The 21,491-nt window shown below is 34.2% G+C and overlaps 3 protein-coding genes across 4 annotated transcripts; 2 read left to right on the forward strand and 1 right to left on the reverse strand.

Moving 5' to 3' along the window:
• Positions 1-1,351: 1,351 nt before the first annotated feature.
• Positions 1,352-3,923, forward strand: LOC106300112 (fructokinase-like 2, chloroplastic). Its single transcript, XM_013736188.1, has 5 exons — positions 1,352-1,623; positions 1,770-2,107; positions 2,182-2,834; positions 2,902-3,373; positions 3,452-3,923. Exons 1-5 carry the CDS (start codon positions 1,583-1,585, stop codon positions 3,796-3,798), a joined length of 1,851 nt encoding a protein of 616 aa, XP_013591642.1. The 5' UTR covers positions 1,352-1,582; the 3' UTR covers positions 3,799-3,923.
• Positions 3,924-4,381: 458 nt separating this feature from the next.
• Positions 4,382-10,018, reverse strand: LOC106300110 (serine/threonine-protein kinase 3/4-like). Its single transcript, XM_013736187.1, has 18 exons — positions 9,307-10,018; positions 9,143-9,231; positions 8,956-9,063; positions 8,695-8,802; positions 8,430-8,520; positions 8,185-8,237; positions 7,992-8,054; positions 7,609-7,653; positions 7,339-7,374; positions 6,744-6,799; positions 6,511-6,592; positions 6,154-6,279; positions 5,952-6,063; positions 5,563-5,713; positions 5,199-5,418; positions 4,892-5,092; positions 4,731-4,816; positions 4,382-4,639 (listed from the first exon to the last, which is right to left on the reverse strand). The coding sequence occupies exons 1-18, from the start codon at positions 9,920-9,922 to the stop codon at positions 4,540-4,542; spliced, it is 2,343 nt and encodes a 780-aa protein (XP_013591641.1). The 5' UTR covers positions 9,923-10,018; the 3' UTR covers positions 4,382-4,539.
• Positions 10,019-15,460: 5,442 nt separating this feature from the next.
• LOC106296608 (putative G3BP-like protein) lies at positions 15,461-18,077 on the forward strand. Of its 2 annotated transcripts, none has more exons than XM_013732782.1 (9): positions 15,461-15,693; positions 15,775-15,971; positions 16,183-16,435; positions 16,514-16,707; positions 16,782-16,953; positions 17,044-17,159; positions 17,248-17,313; positions 17,388-17,448; positions 17,538-18,077. In XM_013732782.1, exons 2-9 carry the CDS (start codon positions 15,792-15,794, stop codon positions 17,807-17,809), a joined length of 1,314 nt encoding a protein of 437 aa, XP_013588236.1. In that variant the 5' UTR covers positions 15,461-15,693; positions 15,775-15,791; the 3' UTR covers positions 17,810-18,077. The 2 variants fall into 2 exon arrangements, with proteins under 2 accessions (XP_013588236.1, XP_013588237.1); XM_013732783.1 differs by having other exon boundaries at positions 15,463-15,693; positions 15,790-15,971.
• The last annotated feature ends 3,414 nt before the right edge of the window (positions 18,078-21,491 follow it).

A 21,491-nucleotide genomic window follows, 5' to 3' on the forward strand; every position in this document is an offset into this window, starting at 1 on the left:
CGTCGGAATTCGGAGTGTTTTCTTGTGGTGACGTGGTTTTAAAAGATTTCAATTTGATTCACTTATACAACTTCTGATAAACACTTCAAATTTTTCTCATAAATTTAAGCCAAAACAAAATATATCAATTATTAAATACATATTTAGAAATTTGAGAAAATAAAATTAATTATATATAATCTGAATTAGTATAATTAAAATTCAATTGGAAAATATATACAATTCAACATACCAAAAATAACTTAACCGATCAAAATTATTATACTCAAAAATCAAATATTTAATTAAGATAACAAAATAAAGTAATTTAAAAAATTATTATATTTGTATTTCTAATATATAAACTACAAAATAAGTTAAACTTATCAATAAATAGAAATAAAAATTTAACTAATTACAATGATTTTATTATTTTGTAAATGTTTGTATCCGAGCATGAGCACAGGAAAATCACCTAATACTTATTATTGTGTTAAATTTCTCAAAACACTCATATCTTAAAAATAGTTTAGAAAATATCTTTATATAAGTGTTTTTTCTTGACTAATATTTAATTATAAATTGTGATGTATCTTAATTTTTTTTTTAACTTTTATATAAAAATATTGTTTTCAGATAGCAAAACAATATATATATGAATTATCTTATTTTTGTAATATATTTTTGATAATTTTATTATATTTTTTAATATTTAAGATTTAATATAATATAAAATTTTAATATTATTATAATAAAATTCGTTTTCGATTATATATAAAATTTATTAAGGGCAATTTTAAATTAATAAATTAGTGAATCAGTTAGAAACTAATAATAAATCAATAACCTAGGTAAAAGTATAAAACCTAATAAGAATATGAAAAGTAATAAAAATTCACTAAATATTTAATATAACATATAAATTTAATATTATTAAATTGAAATTTGTTTTTTAATTATATATATGATTCATTAAAGGTATTTTAAAATTAATAAATTAGTGACTCAACTAAAAACTAATAATAAATCAAGGATTTAACTAAAACCTAATAAAAATATGATAAATAAATAAAATTATTTAAAATTATAGATAACACGAAAAATTAGCAATTTTATTTTTTAAATAATAGTATAGATTTTTGCTCACTTGTGTTTGAGTTTCCTGTGGGCCGAGTAATATTAAAACTCTTGTATTATGCATTTGGGCTTTAAATCTAACGGGTATTGATCATCGGGTTGACCAAAAAAAACACCGAATCAGAATTAAATAGATTTTAAACCAATACAACTGTAAGTTGGTTAACGAATAATATTAAACTTAAACTAAACCTATTATTATAGTATAAAGTAAGATACGTGATGACGTTTTGGCACTTTCAGCAAAGAAGGCTTGCCGTTTTATCAAAGCACTAAACCCCCTGAACCTCATCCTCTCGCAGCTACCTCCCCGCTCGTAAGTCCTCCTCTTTCAGGTTTGAGCGAGAGCTTAAACCCCAAATCTCCAATCAAAATTCGCTCTTTTGGGTTTCACGCTTCTTCAGACTGTATGGGTTGCAGAGTTTAGTCTCAGTACAAGTTCGTTTAATTTCTGAAAGAGCTCTTCATGACGTCTCTCTCCTTCACTCAGTTCCTACCATTCCCCAGGTCTCTATCTAATATTTTTGGAGTTTTCTTACATGGGTTTTTATCGATTAGCTGCAGAACTACTTGTGTTATGTTCTTTGTGCCCAGAAATGTGATAAAGTTTTGTGCTTTATGGTTTTGCTCATAGTCGTGCTTGATTCTCGCAGATACAATGCAGATGTTGTTCCTTGTCTCCAGTCACTAGGCTTTGTGAAGTTTAGAGGTGAGAGATTGAACGGGAAACAAGGCTTTTTAGTGGTTGCTGGTAGGAGAAAGTTATCAGAGTCTGCACCTCTTGATGAAGACGACGGTGGAAACGGCGCTGTTGGGGGAAAGAAACCAACCAAAGCTCCTAAGAGGAGGGGTGCGAGAACAACGAAGAAGAAGGTTGTAGCAAAAAAGGATGAACCTTTAGAAGAAAGCTCTCAGCTTTTGGTAGCTAGTGATGATGTTTCAGACAACGAAAGCGACACAAAGACAGAGCCACGGAGAGCTAGAAAGAAAGGTAATGTCTTTTTATCATTTTTCTCAGTTTGATGATTTGCTCAAAAGTTGATTTCAATGAGTGACTGTTTACAGCTTCACCAGCAGCAGCTTCTTCTGATGTGGAGGAAGCAAAAACCGAGAAGAAAGTGAGACGAAAGAGGACTACTAAGAAAGATAAACAAGTAGAGGAAGGTTTAGTTACATATGATGAGGCTAGTGATGTCGATGAACCTTTGACCGTTGAAGCCACTGATGCTGACAGTGAAGGAGAAGAGATTGATCTAAGCAAACACGAAAGCGAAGATATAAGTCACACGTACGGATGGCCTCCTCTAGTGTGTTGCTTTGGATCTGCACAACATGCTTTTGTGCCATCAGGGAGACCAGCGAACAGGCTTTTAGACTACGAACGACAAGAAAGGATGAAAGACGCTGTGTGGGCTCCGGAGAAGTATATCAGAGCTCCTGGAGGATGTGCAGGAGGTGTTGCTATCGCTCTTGCAAGCTTGGGTGGTAAGGTTGCTTTTATGGGCAAACTTGGAGACGATGACTTTGGTCAAGCCATGTTGTATTATCTGAATGTGTGCCAAGTCCAAACAAGATCGGTGAAGATTGATAGTAAAAGGGTCACCGCGTGTTCTACTATGAAGATTAGCAAGAGAGGTCGCTTGAAATCGACTTGTGTCAAACCATGTGCTGAGGATTCTCTTTCAAAATCTGAAATCAACGTTGATGTCCTCAAAGAGGTAACACTATTGAGCATTGAGTTATTTATTTTAACTCATTTTTGTTTACCTCTTAACTCTGGCGCAGGCGAAGATGTTCTACTTCACTACGCACTCTCTGCAGGATAAGAAGATGATGTCAACTACATTACAAGCCATCAAGATATCAAAGCAACTAGGGAATGTTATTTTCTATGACTTGAACCTTCCCTTGCCTCTATGGCAATCTCGGGAAGAAACCAAGAGTCTCATACAAGAAGTGTGGGATCTTGCGGACGTCATTGAAGTCACTAAACAGGAGCTTGAGTTCCTATGCGGAATAGAGCCAACTGAAGAGTTCTATACTAAAAACAATGACAGCAGTAAGTTTGTCCACTACGAGCCGGAAACAGTGGAGCCGCTTTGGCATGAGAATCTCAAGGTTTTGTTTGTGACCAATGGCACTTCTAAGATTCATTACTATACCAAAGAGCACAATGGTGCTGTTCTTGGGATGGAGGATGTTCCCATCACTCCTTTCACGAGGGATATGTCGGCATCTGGAGATGGCATTGTTGCAGGTACTTTTGACTTTACTTTGTTTTTTATAAGTATTGGATAGTTATGTTGAGGATTAACTGAACTACACTCTGTTTCAGGTCTGATAAGAATGCTTACGGTTCAGCCAGATCTTATGAATGATAAAGGGTACTTGGAGCGGACAGCAAGATATGCAATTGAGTGTGGAGTTGTTGATCAATGGTTGCTGGCACAAACTCGAGGATATCCTCCAAAGGATGATATGGAAGAAGAAGATGAGGATGATGAAGACGACGAAATGGAATTAGATCCAAATGGTATAAGATCGATAACAGAGAGGGAATACCGAACCTCAAAGCCTTATGATGAACCAGATGGTCCATACGTTATGAAACCAGAAGAGGAAAGGGAGTACCGGAAGCTAGAGCTTGTTGGTTCAGTGGGTGAAGATGATGATAGTTCTTGATACTAAAAAGTTTTGATTCTTTTTTTTTTGTTTGTTAGTTCTTTTCCTTGTTCACATCTTAGAACATTTCAGTAGTGCGTAAACTTTCATATGTTTAAATATTTCACTCACCATTTCAAGTAGTACAAAATCAACTATATAAAGCATAATGATGAACGCAACCTAAAGGGTTTGGTAGTGTGAGATTAGAGTAGTAATGTCATTGGGATAGATAAGTTATGGGATTGCACCAATGTGAACCCCTAAGTGACAATAAACTTTCTTTTCTAGCAACTCTACTACGTCCTGGTAGAGAACTTCCTGCGAACTGAGGAAGGCAGTTTGAATCTCAGGTCCTTTTGTTTCCGGCTCAACGGTCTGCCTTTGCTTGCAGGATCTCTGTGTTTCCTCACATCTGCTATTTTCCAGATACAGATCTCTGATTCTGCAACTACAGACTCCAAAAAGAACACTGCACTCTTTACTGCTTTCCTTGAGTTTGTTTCCTCGTTGACGCTTACTGTATCGGCATTTCCTTGAATCGATGCAAGTCCTCTGTAACTTGCAGCAGCCTCTCTGGCCCTGGAGATGATACCTTTCACGGTGAAAAAGAAGAATATGCATTTCATTTCCGTAGCAAATTTGCAAAGAGGATACAAAACTGTTTGTTTTACAGAGGTAAAAGATAGAGAGAAAAAAGAGTTCAGGAAAACTACTTATTGAGACAACCTAAATACAAACAGTACGCAGCAAATATAAACATTAGAGGCGGAGAATTGTGCGAAGAGTATCGCACAGATTCTGAATAGTTTGTTGCTCTTGCGTTGCTTGCATTTCCTGGAGCGGCATCTCCTCGTAACACCTGCGGATCCAAAATTTCACAAAATGGGTTTCTAAACTTACAGGCTGACGTAAACAAAACACCCATCAAGACCAGTGGGCTATATACGTACGCTCTGTGGTAGGCTAATACTTGTGCCAGATTCATCAGTGGAGGGCTTGACGTCAGTCTCTGGTATACACTTGGAGGAAGAGGCATCTGCATTCCATTTCATAGTCCCATGTTATGTTGTTATATAGAACTCAAGGGAAAGGGAGGAGATATAAGTTTGACCTCGTTTTGTCCTCTTCTTCCCTTTTTAGATTGGGGATCGGAAGTGAAGAGCTCCTGAAGCGCTTCAACAGCTACAGTTCCATTCCCATCCTGTTGCATGCCTCCGATCATGTTCTCTGACAAGAGTGCAATTGGGGATATATCTGTTGCTCTCAAGAATGGTATGGGTACAGTGTTTCCAGCTGCGTAGATTGACCACAACTGCTATGTGCCAAATTTTATCAGGAAACGAAACAGATATAACCATACAAAAAGGCATTTGACTACACTGTAGCAAAAAAGAATTTAGAGAACAAAGCTAACTGACCTTATCTTGCAAAGCAAAAGCTTTCTTGCCAACAGTTTCACTCTTCAAGGTACCGCCACTTGCTTCACTGCCACCTTCGGTCTGCGTTCGAGATATGCTATTCAGCTTCGTTTTATGCTCAAGAGATATCGAAACTGATGGTGGAGTTCCCCGCACGCTTTGTGAGGTTGATTCGTCAACTGGAACGTCGGCAGCAGAACGATTATTCTTGTCATGGATCCTAGCCACCAGTATCAAGTACATCATCAGATACTGATCTCTATATTAAACAGGATGACACCAAAAGAAATATAATCGCATGTTTGTTATCAAGTGGACATGTTCCCGGAAAAAAAAAACCAAAAGGGTTTCAAAGATTAAATACCAGGAGCCAGCTACTTGATCTCCTGAGAATCCGACAGAAACGCCATCAACCTGAGAAGCTGAAGATTCTTTCTCTTTGGCAAGTTGAGCCCCTGCGTAACTCTCTTCTGTCTCATCCTCACCATGAACGATCATAGTTCCAAAATCACCACCTGAAAACATGAGCCAATGCAAAACTAGAGTTGATGCGTTTGGAAAACCATGATGAAAGAAAATTCACAACAGCGATCCAATCGTGTGCCAACAAAGCTGCTGAAGAAATCATCAAAACATCACCCGCAAAAGTTTACTATACATCGGCAAGAAAATGCACTCGACAATTCTCATGATGGCCAGGAAATGCAAATTGTCAACTTGTAAATTACTACGTAACAGTCTGTAAGTACTTGCCTTCTCCAGTGCTTGTTGGAGGTGCTTGGGTGGTATTTTGATATCCATTATTAGGAGGTTTATACGGAACAGTAATTCCCATCTCGTCACTTGATTTTGGGCCCAGTGTTGACTGTAACAAAATTTACAATATAACTTAAGACAACTATAACTTGCAAAGATATTAGGTAAGAAGAGGGGTAGACTAAGACTGTTTACATACAGTGTCCTCTGAAGAAGCGACGACATTTTGCGCTTGCAGAGCCATTGAAGCTCTAATTTGTCTAGACTTCTCAATCTTTGGCGACATTGCAGAAGCCCCCATTTTACATCTCTGAACAAATTTGTGCTGAATTTTAAACAAAAAAAATGAACGGCATCAGAATAACAGAGAGATCTTAAACACTAAATAGCATAGCTGTGAAAGTGGTGGTAATTCTGACAACTCAAGTTGAAGATATCCTGATAATGAAAAGAAAGAGTCACACACTCACACTTAGCTGAAAAGATAGAAAACGAGAGCATAGAGATACACATACTAACAATCTCTGGCGTAAAGCAAAAGATTATCATAGTTCACCTTAAGCATCTCATCTGCAGTTGGGCGAAGGCGTGGTTCCTTGGTGAGGCACTTTGCAACAAAATCATGAAAGACCAGTGACCTGCAGAGGGTAGCAACTAAAATTTGAATGCATCAATGCAACATAAGATACTGCAAAGATCTCCCTTTAAAGGGAATTGCTTGGATGACGTAGAAAATTCTCTTCTGCCTTACGAACCAACGTGACAATTCTCAAGAGGTTGAAGACGTACCATTTTTCTTTATCTTCAAGCATTGGAGCTGGCTCGATCGATATCATGAACAAAACCTAGCAAAAACGGATGCCTGAAATGAGATAAAAGGGTTCACAGAAGAACCAGAAGAACTTTATGAACCACCAAGTAAGCAAACAAACGAAAATTTCACTCTTTTACCTAACTCACTACTAATCAACCAAGAGAAGACCTTAAAGAGCATTTCAAGGCCTCCATTTTCTAACCTAACAACTCTTATGTTTATGAAAAGTTCTTACAAGGTTTATAGAGAATTCCATTTTAATACAGGAAAAACTTTACTCTACCAAGCTGCTTGGCATTGGATTAATAACAGACCAGCTCAAATCGTTTAAAACTAGAGTTAATGAACGGTCTGAGCCAACCACATTTATAGAAACCCTTGAAACGAAGCCAAACTCGACCGATGTTCAAGGAATTGTTATAGGTTTGGCCTAAGTCCAGATTCGCTTCATTCCAATTTTCCACAAAAAAAAAATTCATAACCAGAAGAAACGAAAAAAAAAGCAGGACTGCAAAGCATCTGATCGCTTGGAAACATAATAACAAAAGCAAGATGGCTTATTATACCAACCCTCATCGGATGAACTGCAGATCTTGGAGGAAGCCCCTGTACAGCAGCACAACTAAACGTCAGAAGGCAGCCACAGGAAGATTAAGAATAAATATGGAAGAAACGAGTGAAGTGACGAGTGGTCAAGTGTGTCATGAAAGTGTAGAACAATTTTCTTCATTTTCCCTTAAAATGTCAGGTGAGAGACTAAATGTCAGGTGAGAGACTCAGTACAGTTAAACTACCAACTACAACACAATTTTAGTCCTGAAAGAGGTAATGTCAAATTACCTCTGCCATCTCAATTGCTGAAACACCAAGGGCCCATACATCCACCTGTACTGAAGAGTCCAAGTGTCATCAAGGAGAAAAAAATCATTGATTCTACTCTCTAGATACTTGTGCAGCTATAGTTTCTAACTGGCTATACATCAGCCGCAAACTTCTCAATAAATAGGATCCGGTAGAGCTGGTTTGCACAACCATATTTGGTAAAACGGTAATTACTTTCTTCTAGAGATATAATACTAGGTTAGTGGACGTGAAGCTTGAACTTCAGAATTCAGATATGGAAGGAACCATTGCATCAGTCCTATAATCTGAAGTTGTGTACATTGATCGAAATTTTTTTATGGAGTTTAGCAGACAAAATTATTTTCAAATAGGAAGCATACCTTCCCATCATAACGGTTTTCCTGAATAACCTCAGGGGCCATCCAATGCGGAGTCCCAATGAACTTCAAACAAGACAAAACATTAACGAATCCACCATCAGGCACAAAACATCTTCAGGGTAAATTATTTTCCAATTAATCAAAGGCAACTTGATGAATTAACCATAGCAAACTTTATTCATTAGGTATTTACCGTGTTTCGCTTAGACATAGTCCGCGTAAGTTGAGCCGCAACCCCAAAATCACCTGTAAAGAACAAGGAATTAAACTTTAGAATCAGTCTGCCGCTGTAAAGCAATAAAAATAATAATTCATTAACAACTGATAGGGCCGAGCAAGATTTCAAGCTTAAACGCATAAAAGCCAGCATGTGCAATAGAAACAACATATGTAAACGCCACTCTTCATGTAGGTGGATAATTCCCCAAGCTAACTTACCTAATTTGACCTCTCCTTGTTCGGTCAACAAGATATTTCCACCCTTAATATCTCTATGGACTTTGAATATTGAGTGCAAGTAAGCAAGGCCCTACATATAAGACGTAGATATAAACAGAAGTATTAGGGCCTGCCGCCTGTCACAAGTTGAAACAGATGTGTTCAAGCATCGAAGACGCCAGCATCAAATAAAAGAAACGATAAACCAGCTTTCCTCTTTATGCTTCTATCTATCCTATAAAAAGAAAATAAAAAAAAGTGATACCTTCAACGCCTCTCGACAAATATATGCAATCTGATACTCCTCCAATGGCTCCTCAGTAACATTCATCAAATCAGTAACGCTTCCACCTCCACAATACTCCATCACTATCTGCCAGACGACACAAATTAGTGACTAGAGAGACTGTATTCTCAAAAAAAGAACACATAAACAATAGCATATATAGTAAAAACTAACTGATGCCAAACAGTAAGAGCTTCTCTATCAAGCAAGAGCTACTAATTCTATGGCACAGATGCTCACCCAAAGATAATCATCTCCTTGGAAACTCCCAAGGTAGCGGACAACATTCGGATGATTACACTGCTGCAGCATCTCAATTTCACCACGGATCTCTTCATACCCCTCCTCCTGTTAAAAAATAAGAAACATGAATCACACTGAATGCTTTAGCACTCTAACTTAGGCCAAAGGACAAAGCTTTCGATACCCCTTCGGTAAGTGATATGACTTTAATAGCAACAATCTCAGACGTTTTCAAATCCCTAGCCTTGTAGACAGATCCATATGATCCTTTCCCTGCCAACACACAGATCTCCAGTTTTCAATGGCTGAGAGATCATATAATTGAAGCTTTGAGAATAGTAATGTTACCAAGTTCATTGAGGAACTCGTATTTGGTGGTGGGATCTTCTCTAACGCAATCGGGAAGAGACGTGGTGGACATCTTACTGCTCTGCTTCTGCTTCTGCTGCTGCAACGAAGGGGTGGATTTACGGTTGTTCTTGCCACCGAAACTCGATTCCTGCATACTCGCCACAGCTCTTCCCATTGTTGACAGATCCGTCTCCTTCTCCTTCTCCTTTCCTTTTTTAGACGAACAAGGCTTCACCACAACGAAGGTACCGTACTCTTCTCCCTCGTCGGAAGATTCTTCGTCTGCTGGATTGACGACTGGCACTCGCGGACTGTTCTTGCTGTCCTTCTTCACAATCACCGTGCCGAAACCTCCGTCGCCGTCGTACGACGCGCCGCCGCCTCCGAAGTCCTTGGGGAGACGCTTGAGAAGAGGAGGGAGCATGGAGTCTTCGTCGCTGTCGCTCTTGTAGACCATTGTTGCGTATAAATCGACAGTTTCGTCTTCATCGGGTTTGTCTGGATCTCGGCCTTGATCGGAATCGGAGTCGGAGTGAACTACGAAAGTGGAGTAGAGGTCGGGTGTAGGATCCGGTTTCCGGCTCCGACGAGATCTCGGCGAGTTGTGAGCCATCGTTGGGCTCTACAGTGGTCGCCGGAGAGCATTCCTCTGTTTATCGAGCAAAAAACACGATCTCTATTTTTTACTCCAATTTAGAGCATCTCCGTATTTGCCCCACATAAAATCACTACGACCTTACTCGTAAAAAAAGATATTTTGAGAAAAAAATAGCATTTCTCTATAATAAAGGCATACTTTTTTATTTACAAAATGATTTTTTAATTTTTTACTTTAACAATTATAACCAAAATAAATATTTGTTAGTGAAAATTTACTGTTTATATAAATATATAATCATATTTTTTATTTACATAATAGTTTCTATAAAAATATTCAGTGTAATTTTATGAATGTTACACTAAATTAGATTGGTTTTTAATTTTTACAAATAAAAGATACTATTGTAAAATTAGAAAATAATATATCAAGAATATTTTTTTTAGAGAAAAAAATAGATGAATACATTGGAGACAAACTCATCTCTATTATAGAGTTTCCCTATTTTTTTTTAAAAAAATAGAGAAATACATTGGAGATGGTCTAAATATCTCATGGGTTGGAGATGCTATTAGAGCGCAGCTAGTAATCAAATTAATCTGGGAGAAAAACTTAATTTCTAAAAATAAAAATTCTAAACTGGGAGAAACTTTATTATGTCTTATTATTAATTTTGTGAAGAGAGTCTACCTAGAGACCACCGCTAATGGTGCTCTTATATACTTGCATTCGTATAACTTATTGTCCGACAAAAAAATATAGAATTGATTACAACCCCTATTCGAAAACGCGCTAGACGCTAGTCAGGCGGTCGAGTTGGACCTAACGTATAGAGAGAAAATCGACTAAGCGGAAATTATGTGGGACAAAAAATTTAGATTGTTTAATATGTTATAAAACATGTTAATCTTTAATTGTGTATAACATTAATACATTTCCATGTTTAGAACTGTATAAACACACAAATAGAATATACAAACTTAATATAGTGTAATTTCATCAAAATTATGAATATAAATTATATTTATCAAATTTTAAATCAAATAAATAGATAAAAAATGTTATTAAAAAAATAATTAAAAAAAAATAGATTAGACGGCCGCCTAGGCGGTTAGGCGGTCATCTAAGCGGACAAAAATCGGACAACCAATTTTTTAGACCGATTTGGTATAAATCGAGGCGGATGAGTGATGCCTAGCGACTAGAAGACCGCCTAAGCGGCTAGACGCCCGATTTTTAAAACAAAGATTACAACAACTAATAAGTAAATAACTAAACTAGAAACATATACTTTTTTCGTAAAAGTTCTCACAAGGTTGTTGGAAGTTTCTTCCAATGTAAAAACATACAAAATGTGTCCTACAACATAATCAACTCTTATAAGTATAGTATTTTTTTTCATCTTTTTTTTATTATTGATTTGCATTAATTAGTTGATTTGATGTTAGTCACTTATTTTTTGTAAAAATATGAAGCATGAAAAGAATATTCATGTTACTATTGATGAAATTTTTTTTGTTAATTTTCTATCTAATCTCAAAGACATTTTTTTATTCCCGAGTAGTTTTACTATCAGTGACTAAACCACGTAATATGCTTTTAAGATAAATTTCTATAGAACAACTAAAATCATTCATTGTCATTAATTATTTTCCTAAAGAGTTGAGAAATAATTATTTCAAATAATTTAAAGAAGTATTAGGACGAGTATGAAAAAGAAGTCTTAGTCGTTGAGTTTTCTATATATATCATATTGTGTTTTTAATTGATGTGTCTTATTTATGCTTAATTTCTTTGTTCATCAGTTCATCAGTTACTCGTTCTAATGTTTTATGTTTTAGATATTATTGGTGATGTTGTGAATGTTGGATCTTTAGAAAATCTTATGGCAAACCGAAAATCTTTAACTAAGTTATAATTTACCTATTCGTGAAAAAATGTAGATTTTATTCAGCATTTAATTTTATACTATTTTATTTTTATGACAAGATACTAATTTTAACTTTTAATATTTAGTGATAAACGTTTAACATATACGATATGGTCTGAATATGCAAAATAAGTATCATTTGTTTAAATCTAATGAGGCATTATGTTTTGTAGGTGTTACTCGGTTTGTCTGTGTACGGGAATACAAAAAAGGTCTTAAATATATAATGTTAATTGACTTTTGTTATTTTAGTGACGCTTCAAGAAATGTGATTGTTTCTAACTAGTTGTTTTACCCGCACATGCGGGCATAATCTTCTAATTAGTTTTTGTCTTACTAATTTAAAACCAACATAATAAGTTTTTTTTTTAAGTTTTCAAATAGTTAAATCAAACATCAAAATATTGATATATGCTAAATATTTTTTCATAGATCAAACATCAAAATATATGTTAAAAAAAATACTCATATCTTAGAAATAGTTTAGAAAATATCTTTATTTTCTCTTGACTAATACTGCATTTTAATTATAAATTACTTGGTATCTTAATTTTTTAACTGTTATACTAAAAATATTGTTTCCAGATAGCAACACAATATATATATATATATATATAACTTATCTTATTTTTAATATGTTTTTTGATAATTATATTATATTATTTTATAATAAAATATTTAGTATAACATATAAATTTATTATTATTAAATAAAAATCGTTTTTAATTATATATAAAGCTGATTGAGGGTATTGTTTAAATTAATAAATTAGTGAATAAGTTAGAAACTAATAATAAATCAATAACCCAACTAAAAGTATAAAACCTAATAAAAATATGACAAATAAAAAAAATTAACTAAATATTTAATATAACATAAATTAATATTATTAAAATATAATTCATTTAAATTATATATAAGATTCAATAAGGGTATTTTTTAAATTAATAAATTAGTAACTCAACTAAAAACTAATAATAAATCAATGATTTAGCTAAAACCTAATAAAAATATGATAAATAAGTAAAATTGCCTAAAATTATGGATAAGATGACAAATCGGCAAATTCACTTCTCAAATAATAGTATAGATAACTTCAGTGTCACTGAAATTCTTTTTGATCCAAAACTATAAGAAGTGTTTAATTTCATATCAAAGCTACCTAATTATGATTTTGTTATTTCTAGAGAAGACTTTGATCTAAAATCTATACCTTTTAAAATATATTTATATGATAATTTTTTTTCTTTAAGAATCCAATAAAATAATTTATAAGTAGAATGAATGTATTGAATGAGGCATGTTGTGCTTATTAAATATTTTGGTTATAGTAATCAAATGTGGGTTGAACTTATACTCTTCTTCAGTAACATTATATAAAGAAAATAACCCTAAAACTACCAAACTTGAGCCATTAAAAAGAAAAATTAGAAAATATCACCACTCTTGATACTGAAAGGAATTTTGTTAAAGTCAGAATTAATCAAGCAAATAATTCAACTTTTAAATAGAAGAATTGTGTTTAAACCTACAAGCCATTAGAATTTGATTAAACATCAAATGAAACAAACAAAAATGAACTTAATATGTATATCTAATTAAATAGTTTAGTTTGAATACAAAACTAATATTACTTTTTATTGAGAATATATATTAATCCGCACAAGGTGCGGGTCCACAACTAGTATATATATACATATAGCAATTTTTAGTTCTAATGTTCGTTTTATTTTTAAAATTATTTAATTAGATACAGATTTTAAATTAATGTTATAAGTTATAAAATTTCAATATTCATATTGGTAATCAAAGTATTAGTTATGTTATTTGGTTCATAGTTTTATTTATGGAACGTAGATTTTGGATCAAAATATTTTCTATAGTAATAATTAAATTAAGAAACTTTGATTTGAAATTAAACACTTATTGTATTTGGATTGAAGAAATCTAGTGACACTGAAAAGATTATAAACAATCACAATCAACAAAAGAACAAAATAACAATAGTGTAGGGGTGTTCAATCCCGGTAAAACCAAACCACTTAAAACGAACTGAACCAAACCAAAGAAATTGAATGAATGTTATTTTTAAGAAACCGCAATATATGGATATAGTTTAGTATGTTAATTCATCCAACCGAATAAACCAAAGAAATCAGTTTATTATATATAATTTTTTTAATAATTTGTATTTGGATTAATATTTCTAACAAAAATTAGATAAACTGGCTATAATATTAGTCATTAAAATCACAAAATAAATATAATATAAACGTAATTATGATATTATTGGTAGATATTCTTAATATCTATTTATTAATTAAATATCTTAAATATCATGATAATTATATATCAAAATATTTTTAAAATAGTAGTATATATCAGTAGAATAGGTTAATTTTTGTATTAATTATCTTAAATATCTTGATAAATATATAACAAAATAAATATATAAATAATAATATTAATTTAACTAACGATTTATCCTAAAATCATGGAGAATATGACAAGTAAACAAATTCACTAAAATTATTAACTAAATGTCCTAAATATCATGATAATTATATATTAAAATATATATTTAAAATAATTATATATATATATATATATCGGTAGAATAGATTAATGTTTATTACTTATCTTAAATATCATGATAAATATATATAATAAAATAAAGTTTTAAATAATAATATTAATTAAGCTAATATTTATCCTATAATCATGAAAAAGATGACATGTTAGTAAAGTCACTAAAATGATGGAGATGATAACAACTAATCAAATTCACCTCTTAAATAATAGTATATATATATATATATATATATATATATATAGCTATATTAAAACGAATGTATAGTTAATATGTGTATCAAAATTTTAGCTAACTAAATGATTGTTTATTAAAATTCGGCACAAATGAATGCAGGTCATTAAATATCTTAATATTTAGTTTGTGTATTAAGTTATGTAAGTTTCTTATAATTTGTTTTTCAAAATTAAATCTCATCTAGATCTTATGATATTTCATCTGGTGTGTTTATCTTAGGTTTTGTGTTATCATCATTCGTTGTATCTAAGAATTAGAAGGAAAAAATAATTCCCAACAATATAAGATACATTGCCTTTTGTTGCATATACAAAATCTCCAAAAAAGTAATTAAAAAAACTAACGATTTAAATAATAAGATATATGTTTCAATTCAATAGTTTGTATTTAGATATGTATCTTGAACAATATAATAGTTTTGCAGTATGATATGTATCTTGAACAATTTAATAATTTTGTATTTAGATATGTAGCTTGAGCAATTTAATAGTTTTATATTTAGATATGTATCTTGAATTCAACAAAACTAAGATCTATATCTATCTTTGGAGATTCACAATCAATAATTAGTGGAAGGAAGTAAGACTGAATTTTTGCTAATTAAATTAAAATCTATAAAGATTATTAACTATATAGTCTAATACTAGTCAAGACTCATTAGGTCAACGAGAAAAGGAGATTAAAAGTAAAGAACATAAAAGCATCCGCAGTCAAAACCAAAACCAAACCCAAACCCAAGTTCGAGTTCCTAAGAAATAATAAAAGTTAAAGACGACCCGACCGACCGACCCTTGTTCTTCTAAATATTGAGTTTCCTTTTTAGTTATCTCTCTCTTCTCAAAACCATCTGTGTCTGCAAGGGAGCGCCTCCTCTAAACCCCTGTTTAAATAGCTCCTCTCTTCCTCCCTCATTCACCAAATCTCTCTCTGTCTTCTCTAAACCTAAAAAGCTTCCTCCTTTTTTACTCTCCTCGGTTCCATCGCTCTCTCTGCTTCGTCTCTATAAATCCGAATTTCAATCGAAAAGGGGTTAGCTTTTGATCCAAGGGTTTTCGATTTGAATCTTGATTTGGTTCGTTTGATCTGGAATTTGAATTTTTACCCTTGCAGGACGTGTGTGTGCAGATATGGCTGCTGCCGAGGAAGGTGCCCCGTCTCACGAAGAAATCTCAGAGGCTTTTGTTTACCAGTACTATCATATAATGGTAAACGCCACTGATGAAGCTTACAGGCTTTATGTTGATGGTAGCGTTATCACCAGACCTGGAGGTCCTCATGGTACCATGCTCTCTTTTACATCCCTCCAGGTACCAATTCAGTTATTATTGCTTTTATTGATCTCACTCTCTCCTGTTAATAGTATGTTGGTTGCGTTATTAAACTTATCAGACATTAAATGCAGTTTTTTAATCATAATGATTGTATTGTTGGTTTCTCATTCTTAATGCTTTTAAAGCCTGAGTTAAGACTCTTTGTGGACTTTGACATTGTTTTTTTTTTTTTTTTTTTATCATACAGGCTATCAAGGAGCACTACCTAGCCTGTGAATATAAGGGAACTACATACGATGTGCTTAGTGTTGATTCTCAGAGGTCGTTGCAAGATGGGATACTCATCATGGTTGTTGGTTTCTTGACTGGTAAAGACAACCTCAAGAGGAAGTTTTCCCAGACCTTCTATCTCGCGCCTCAGGACAAGGCCTACGTTGTCGTCAATGACATGTATCGTTTTGTTGATGAAGAGTCTTCCCTTCCTCCAACTGTTGAATCTGGTAAGTGGCGGTCTTAAGTCTTGTATTCATTAGATTTTAAAGAAAAGAGCATGTTCATGAGAACTACTACCATTGTAGTGCCAGAAGCTCAAGTGGCGAAGCCACTTGATGAGGTAAGCAAGACCGAGCCGGTCCAGAAGGTCATCGATGCTCCTGCCAAGAAGAAGTCTGTTAATGCTGCTGAAGCTACTCCTCCTGTTACTGCTCAAAAACCTAAAGAGCCAATTGCTGAAACTGCTGCTGATGGAGCCAAGAAATCTTATGCTGCGATGGTGAGTTTTCGGTCATGCAGATTTTGACTTTTTTACATGTGACATCTATGTTAAAGTGATGTTGGTGATTACAGGTTCAATCATTGTCGAGGAACGCTGCTCCCTTCCAAGCTAAAGCAGCCCCGGTTCAGAAACCTAGATCCATGGCACCACCACCCAAAGCGCGTGCAGCAGCTCCAGCACCTGCTGCTGTTGGTAAACCTGAAAAGAAAAGTGACCAGAGGATCGTTGACGTTGATGAACCAGGTTAGAAGGCAGAGACCGAACATCTATTGTCATTGGTCTATTTTGGGGATATCAGATGGTTAATTTATTGTTTTTTTTTTTTGGTTTTAGGAACTTCGGTATTTGTGTCAAATCTGCCGATGGATGCAAGGGCGCCTCAGCTCTATGAACTGTTCAAGGGTTTTGGCCCTATCAAAGAAGGTGGAGTTCAAATAAGAAGCTCCAGGGTAAATGATCTTTAATCAAATCTCTTGTCTTTCCTTTTAAAGAAAGCACAATGAACAATTCTAAACTTGTTTACGTATTGAGTCTCAGGCTAGTGGAAGATGCTTTGGTTTTGTCTCCTTTGAATCTGTTGCTTCTGTCCAGAGCATGCTCAAGGTAATTTTACAAAATACAAGATTCTTCCTTCCCCTTTTGAAAAAAAAAACTAGTATGAATATTAAATTCCACAGGCTGCCAAGAGCAATCCCTTCAAGCTTGGGGAGCATAAGCTTCGTGTAAAGGAAAAGCAAGGCAAGCTTTCTCTTTTCGTTAAACCACTCTTATCTAAAAAATGTAGTCAGTTTCCTAAACCTTTGTATGGTTTATTTTGGCTTTTGCAGTTGAGTACGATGGAAGCAAACCTTCTTCTGGTGGGAGAAGTGGAGGTGGAAGCAGCAAGGCACAGAATGGCTCTGTAGATGAGAGCAAGACTCCGACTGGTTCTGTAGATGAGAGCAAGACACCGAGTGGGTCTGCGGATGGAAGCAAGTCTGAGAATGGCTCTGCAGCAGGTGGGGAAGATGATGATGGCTTCAAGACGATTACAAGCCGTAGGAACAGAAGAGGAAACGGAGACAAGAAAAACAGTGGAACTCCTAAGGTCAAAGCTTGATATAATCTCCTCTCCTCTGCAAACACCCAACAAGTACAAGAAAGAGTTACAGTTTTCAAGCATTTGATAGAAAATTAATTGTTTTGAAGAGAAGGGAAACTTGAGATAATTTTTCGACATTACAGATTTACATCTCTTTACTTTGTTTAGGTCTTTTTTTCTTACTCATGGAACTCATTATAGTTCTTCTGTTGGTTTTTGTTCTCCGTCTTTTCACCAGACAAATTTCTATCTCCTATTTCTTATATTCCAAAAAAAAGTTTTCGAATGTTCACCTTTCTCGGTTTTTCTTGAATCTGGAATTTGAAGTGATTTAAGTTTAGTGAGTTTTTAGATGAATATTAGAATTCGGTGTGATTTTGGTTAAATAACTCTAGAATCGGAAATTTGAAATGCTTTAAGTTTTAGTGAGTTTTAGATGACTATTAGAATTTGGTGTGATTTTGGTTAAATTCTAGAATTTTATCTAAAACCATGAGATTGAGATTTTTATTTTTATAATTAAGAAAACTCTTTCAAACACTCTAAAAACTTTCATAGTGTTTTATAAAATATAAGTTTAATAACACTGAATTTTAAAGTATTTATTAAAATCTTTGTTTGAATTATTTATTAAAATCTTTGTTTGAATAACAGTGAATTTGTTATTTTAATATAAATCTTAAACTCCTACTTGAATACACCCACTTAGATTTTTAATCAGTTTCAAAGCTTAAAGTGCAGACTCATAACATCAAAAGTTCAAAAGTATGTATTCTTTACACCATGTTGTTAGCCTTTATGGTGAAAGCTAAAACAAATACAGATATGTGAAAGTTTTTAAAGCGTATCCAGTAAATCATAATCATCATAAGGAAGGAGTCATATCTTTGAGTTTTGAAAATTTGATCCGGACATGCATGTATGCCGTGGTTTCATTCAGTAAGTTGACATTACTTTTTGTGGTTTATTGCAATTGTTTTTGCTATGAATAGCCAAATGTGAAGATGGTCCTAAGAAATCAGCTGTCTCGACCTCTTCTGAGCAACTCAGTATTGCAGACTTGGAGCTACACTTAGTTGTGTTTGGCTGACGTATATCATGCGACATTTCATCTGGTTTAGTGAACACTTTCGTCACACTTTTTCTTTCAGACTAATAGGGTGTCATTTAACTTGAACCCTGAGATAAATTTTCAGGTGAGATCTTTTGGTTCACTATGTTTGTCATTGATGTAAAGTGCTATAAGTTTCTAAATCCAAATCCATGAGCTGGGTTGGGATAAGTTTTATATGGTGAATGGGGTTAAAGTTTAAATATGTAAGTAAATAAGTTGAAAGAATATATTTCAATGTTCATGTCCTTTCCTCACATATGGTATCTTTGTTACGCTTCCAGATATTTGCTGAGAAGAATATCCTTACACCTGTGTCCTATTATTATTGTTCTGATTTGAATGTCTTGTAGAATAGACGGTTTGATCCATCTCTTGATCACATGGTGGCTGGCCAGGGAGATGACTACACTCATCATCTTATGGTAAATCAACTGCCACTGCATGAGGCTATGTGAAGGGTTTGGAAAACTTCCATATCTCAGTTCTGATCATAATACCTTATGCTGATTTCTGGTAACACAGAACTACGAGCCAGCGTGATATGGCACAGTGGAAGTTGTCGAACCTCGCTACCTTAGAATGGTCAATGTAATAGAAGATCACTTTTGCAAGATCTTAATAATCGTCATGCTGTGGACTTGTTGTATTGGAAGGCAGAAGCATTGGTAAACATCTCTGAGCACCTTCTTTGAATAAATTTTGTATAGCGGTAAGCTAGTTCACGAAGAGTGAATATGTATTTGGCCTTTTGACCTTTTTGGTATGATACGAGACTGTAGATTTAAGATTTACAGCTAAAAAAATTTTGATTTCTTTTTACAACTAGTTTTAACGTTTCTTTTACGTTAGGTATAAGCTTCTTCGTTTTGCTATTAAGTTGTATCCCTATATACAGGATTTCGATTAATAGGAAGAAAGCTTCTTGTGTTCAAAAAAAAAAAAAAGGAAGAAAGCTTCCAAGAATTAATCTTGATTTATAAAGAAAGCTTAGAATTAAGAGGAAGCTTAGCATAAATTTTCTAACTAATTTTTGTGTGAAGAAAGGTTCATATCAAGTCATTGGTAGTAGTTATACAACGAAACTCACTTATTCCTGTAAATTGGAAAGCAGTTGTTGATTCAGAAGATACAAGGGGTGTTGAATGCATGGCTCTAGGACGGTTAAACAAGGTTTGCTGTTTTACTCTGTCATGTTCTGTCTTTTGCTTTCCTCTGTGCGTGGCCAATGCCACACTTTATATATACTCGTCTGACCTTGCTGTTCATCTCTGTTAACCCCTGATAGTAAGCAAATTTGATGGTGAAACCACCAAAGACGCTAATCAGGAGGTATTGGAGAGAATGTCCCAGATAGCAGAAATGGATGATCTTCAAGCACCACAAAAATTCCTTACAGCACCACTTTCGACCAAGGTCTCAATAAAAGGTTTTCACTGTTGATGCTAGATGCGTTGTTAACCCTCACACCATTTAGTGTTTGGTATCAGTAACCTCATGATTACTCTCAATATCAGCAAGGAAAACGTCTTCTATGAACCTAGAGCAAGGGAATTAAAGATAAATGTCAGTGAAACTTGTGGATGTAAAACAAATCCATTTTGGAGATTAGACCAGTTGATTAAACCAGAAGGTTCCATCAATACAAGAGTTACTGAGACATTATTGATCATCTTACCTGATAACAACCACGTATCTTCATTCCAACGTAATGTTTTTTTCTATTTCACAATCTCCCGGTCCCATATTTGCTATATATATATAGGTTCTTGGGCTTTCTCAGGAAAGATTCAAACTAATAGTTTACACCAAGGTCAAGTACTTGATACTAGGATCTTGTATTTTATCAGATTGGTAAGCTGAAGGATGAAATGTCAAATACTTATTCACAACTCGAGGTCAGCTATGACCTTCTTCAAGTCTTTTTGATATAATAAGCAACTCGGAGTGATCCATTAGAACCAAACACTACAAGAAAACACCGGTATTCCGACGACAAATATCGCCGGTATGCCCTCGGAATAACGGTATTCCGAAAACATACCGACGAGAATGGTCGTCAGAAATTTCTCGTCGGAAAGCAAATTTTCCTCGGAATTTCCTCGGAAAATTTCGAGGGAATACCGAGAATTAAAGATTCCGAGGACATTCCAAAGAAACATTTCCTAGGACTCTTCGTCGGTATCTCCTCGGATAATTCCGATGGAACGGTCCTCGGAAACATTCCGAGAGAAAAGAGGTGTCGGAATATTCCGAGGAGATATTCCGAGGAGATATGCCCTCAGAATATTCCGAGGAAGTTGTCGTCGGAATAACCCGAGGGATACACTTCCTCGGAATATTCCCGAAAATAATTTTTTTTTTAAATTAAAAATTTATTTTTTTTTAATTGAAATTCGAAAATATAAAATTAAAATTGAAATAGAAAACATATTAGATAATATTCAAAGTTGTACATACGAAAATAAAACATTCAGAGTTTTTTTTTTAAAAAAGAAAGAAACTACGGGAACAGCTCGTTCGGCACAAGAAGTAGCTATCTCTATTTTATCCTCATCTCATAACTTTATTGACACGATTGTAAGCTTT

Source organism: Brassica oleracea, chromosome C6, assembly GCF_000695525.1.
Source record: "Brassica oleracea var. oleracea cultivar TO1000 chromosome C6, BOL, whole genome shotgun sequence".
Taxonomy (NCBI): Eukaryota; Viridiplantae; Streptophyta; class Magnoliopsida; order Brassicales; family Brassicaceae; genus Brassica; species Brassica oleracea.

What these genes read in the sequence shown, in the direction of transcription:
- LOC106300112 (XM_013736188.1), top strand. Translation starts at nt 1,583, where the DNA reads ATGACGTCTCTCTCCTTCACTCAGTTCCTACCATTCCCCAG. An exon ending in ACGGAGAGCTAGAAAGAAAG is followed by an intron (nt 2,108 to 2,181) that starts GTAATGTCTTTT and finishes GACTGTTTACAG; the next exon opens with CTTCACCAGCAGCAGCTTCT. An exon ending in ACGTTGATGTCCTCAAAGAG is followed by an intron (nt 2,835 to 2,901) that starts GTAACACTATTG and finishes ACTCTGGCGCAG; the next exon opens with GCGAAGATGTTCTACTTCAC.
- LOC106300110 (XM_013736187.1), bottom strand. Translation starts at nt 9,922, where the DNA reads ATGGCTCACAACTCGCCGAGATCTCGTCGGAGCCGGAAACCGGATCCT. An exon ending in AAAACCGTTATGATGGGAAG is followed by an intron (nt 7,654 to 7,991) that starts GTATGCTTCCTA and finishes TCTTCAGTACAG; the next exon opens with GTGGATGTATGGGCCCTTGG. An exon ending in TCGCTTCTTCAGAGGACACT is followed by an intron (nt 6,064 to 6,153) that starts GTATGTAAACAG and finishes ATTTTGTTACAG; the next exon opens with TCAACACTGGGCCCAAAATC.
- LOC106296608 (XM_013732782.1), top strand. Translation starts at nt 15,792, where the DNA reads ATGGCTGCTGCCGAGGAAGGTGCCCCGTCTCACGAAGAAATCTCAGAG. An exon ending in TCCTCCAACTGTTGAATCTG is followed by an intron (nt 16,436 to 16,513) that starts GTAAGTGGCGGT and finishes CTACCATTGTAG; the next exon opens with TGCCAGAAGCTCAAGTGGCG. An exon ending in CGTTGACGTTGATGAACCAG is followed by an intron (nt 16,954 to 17,043) that starts GTTAGAAGGCAG and finishes TTTTGGTTTTAG; the next exon opens with GAACTTCGGTATTTGTGTCA.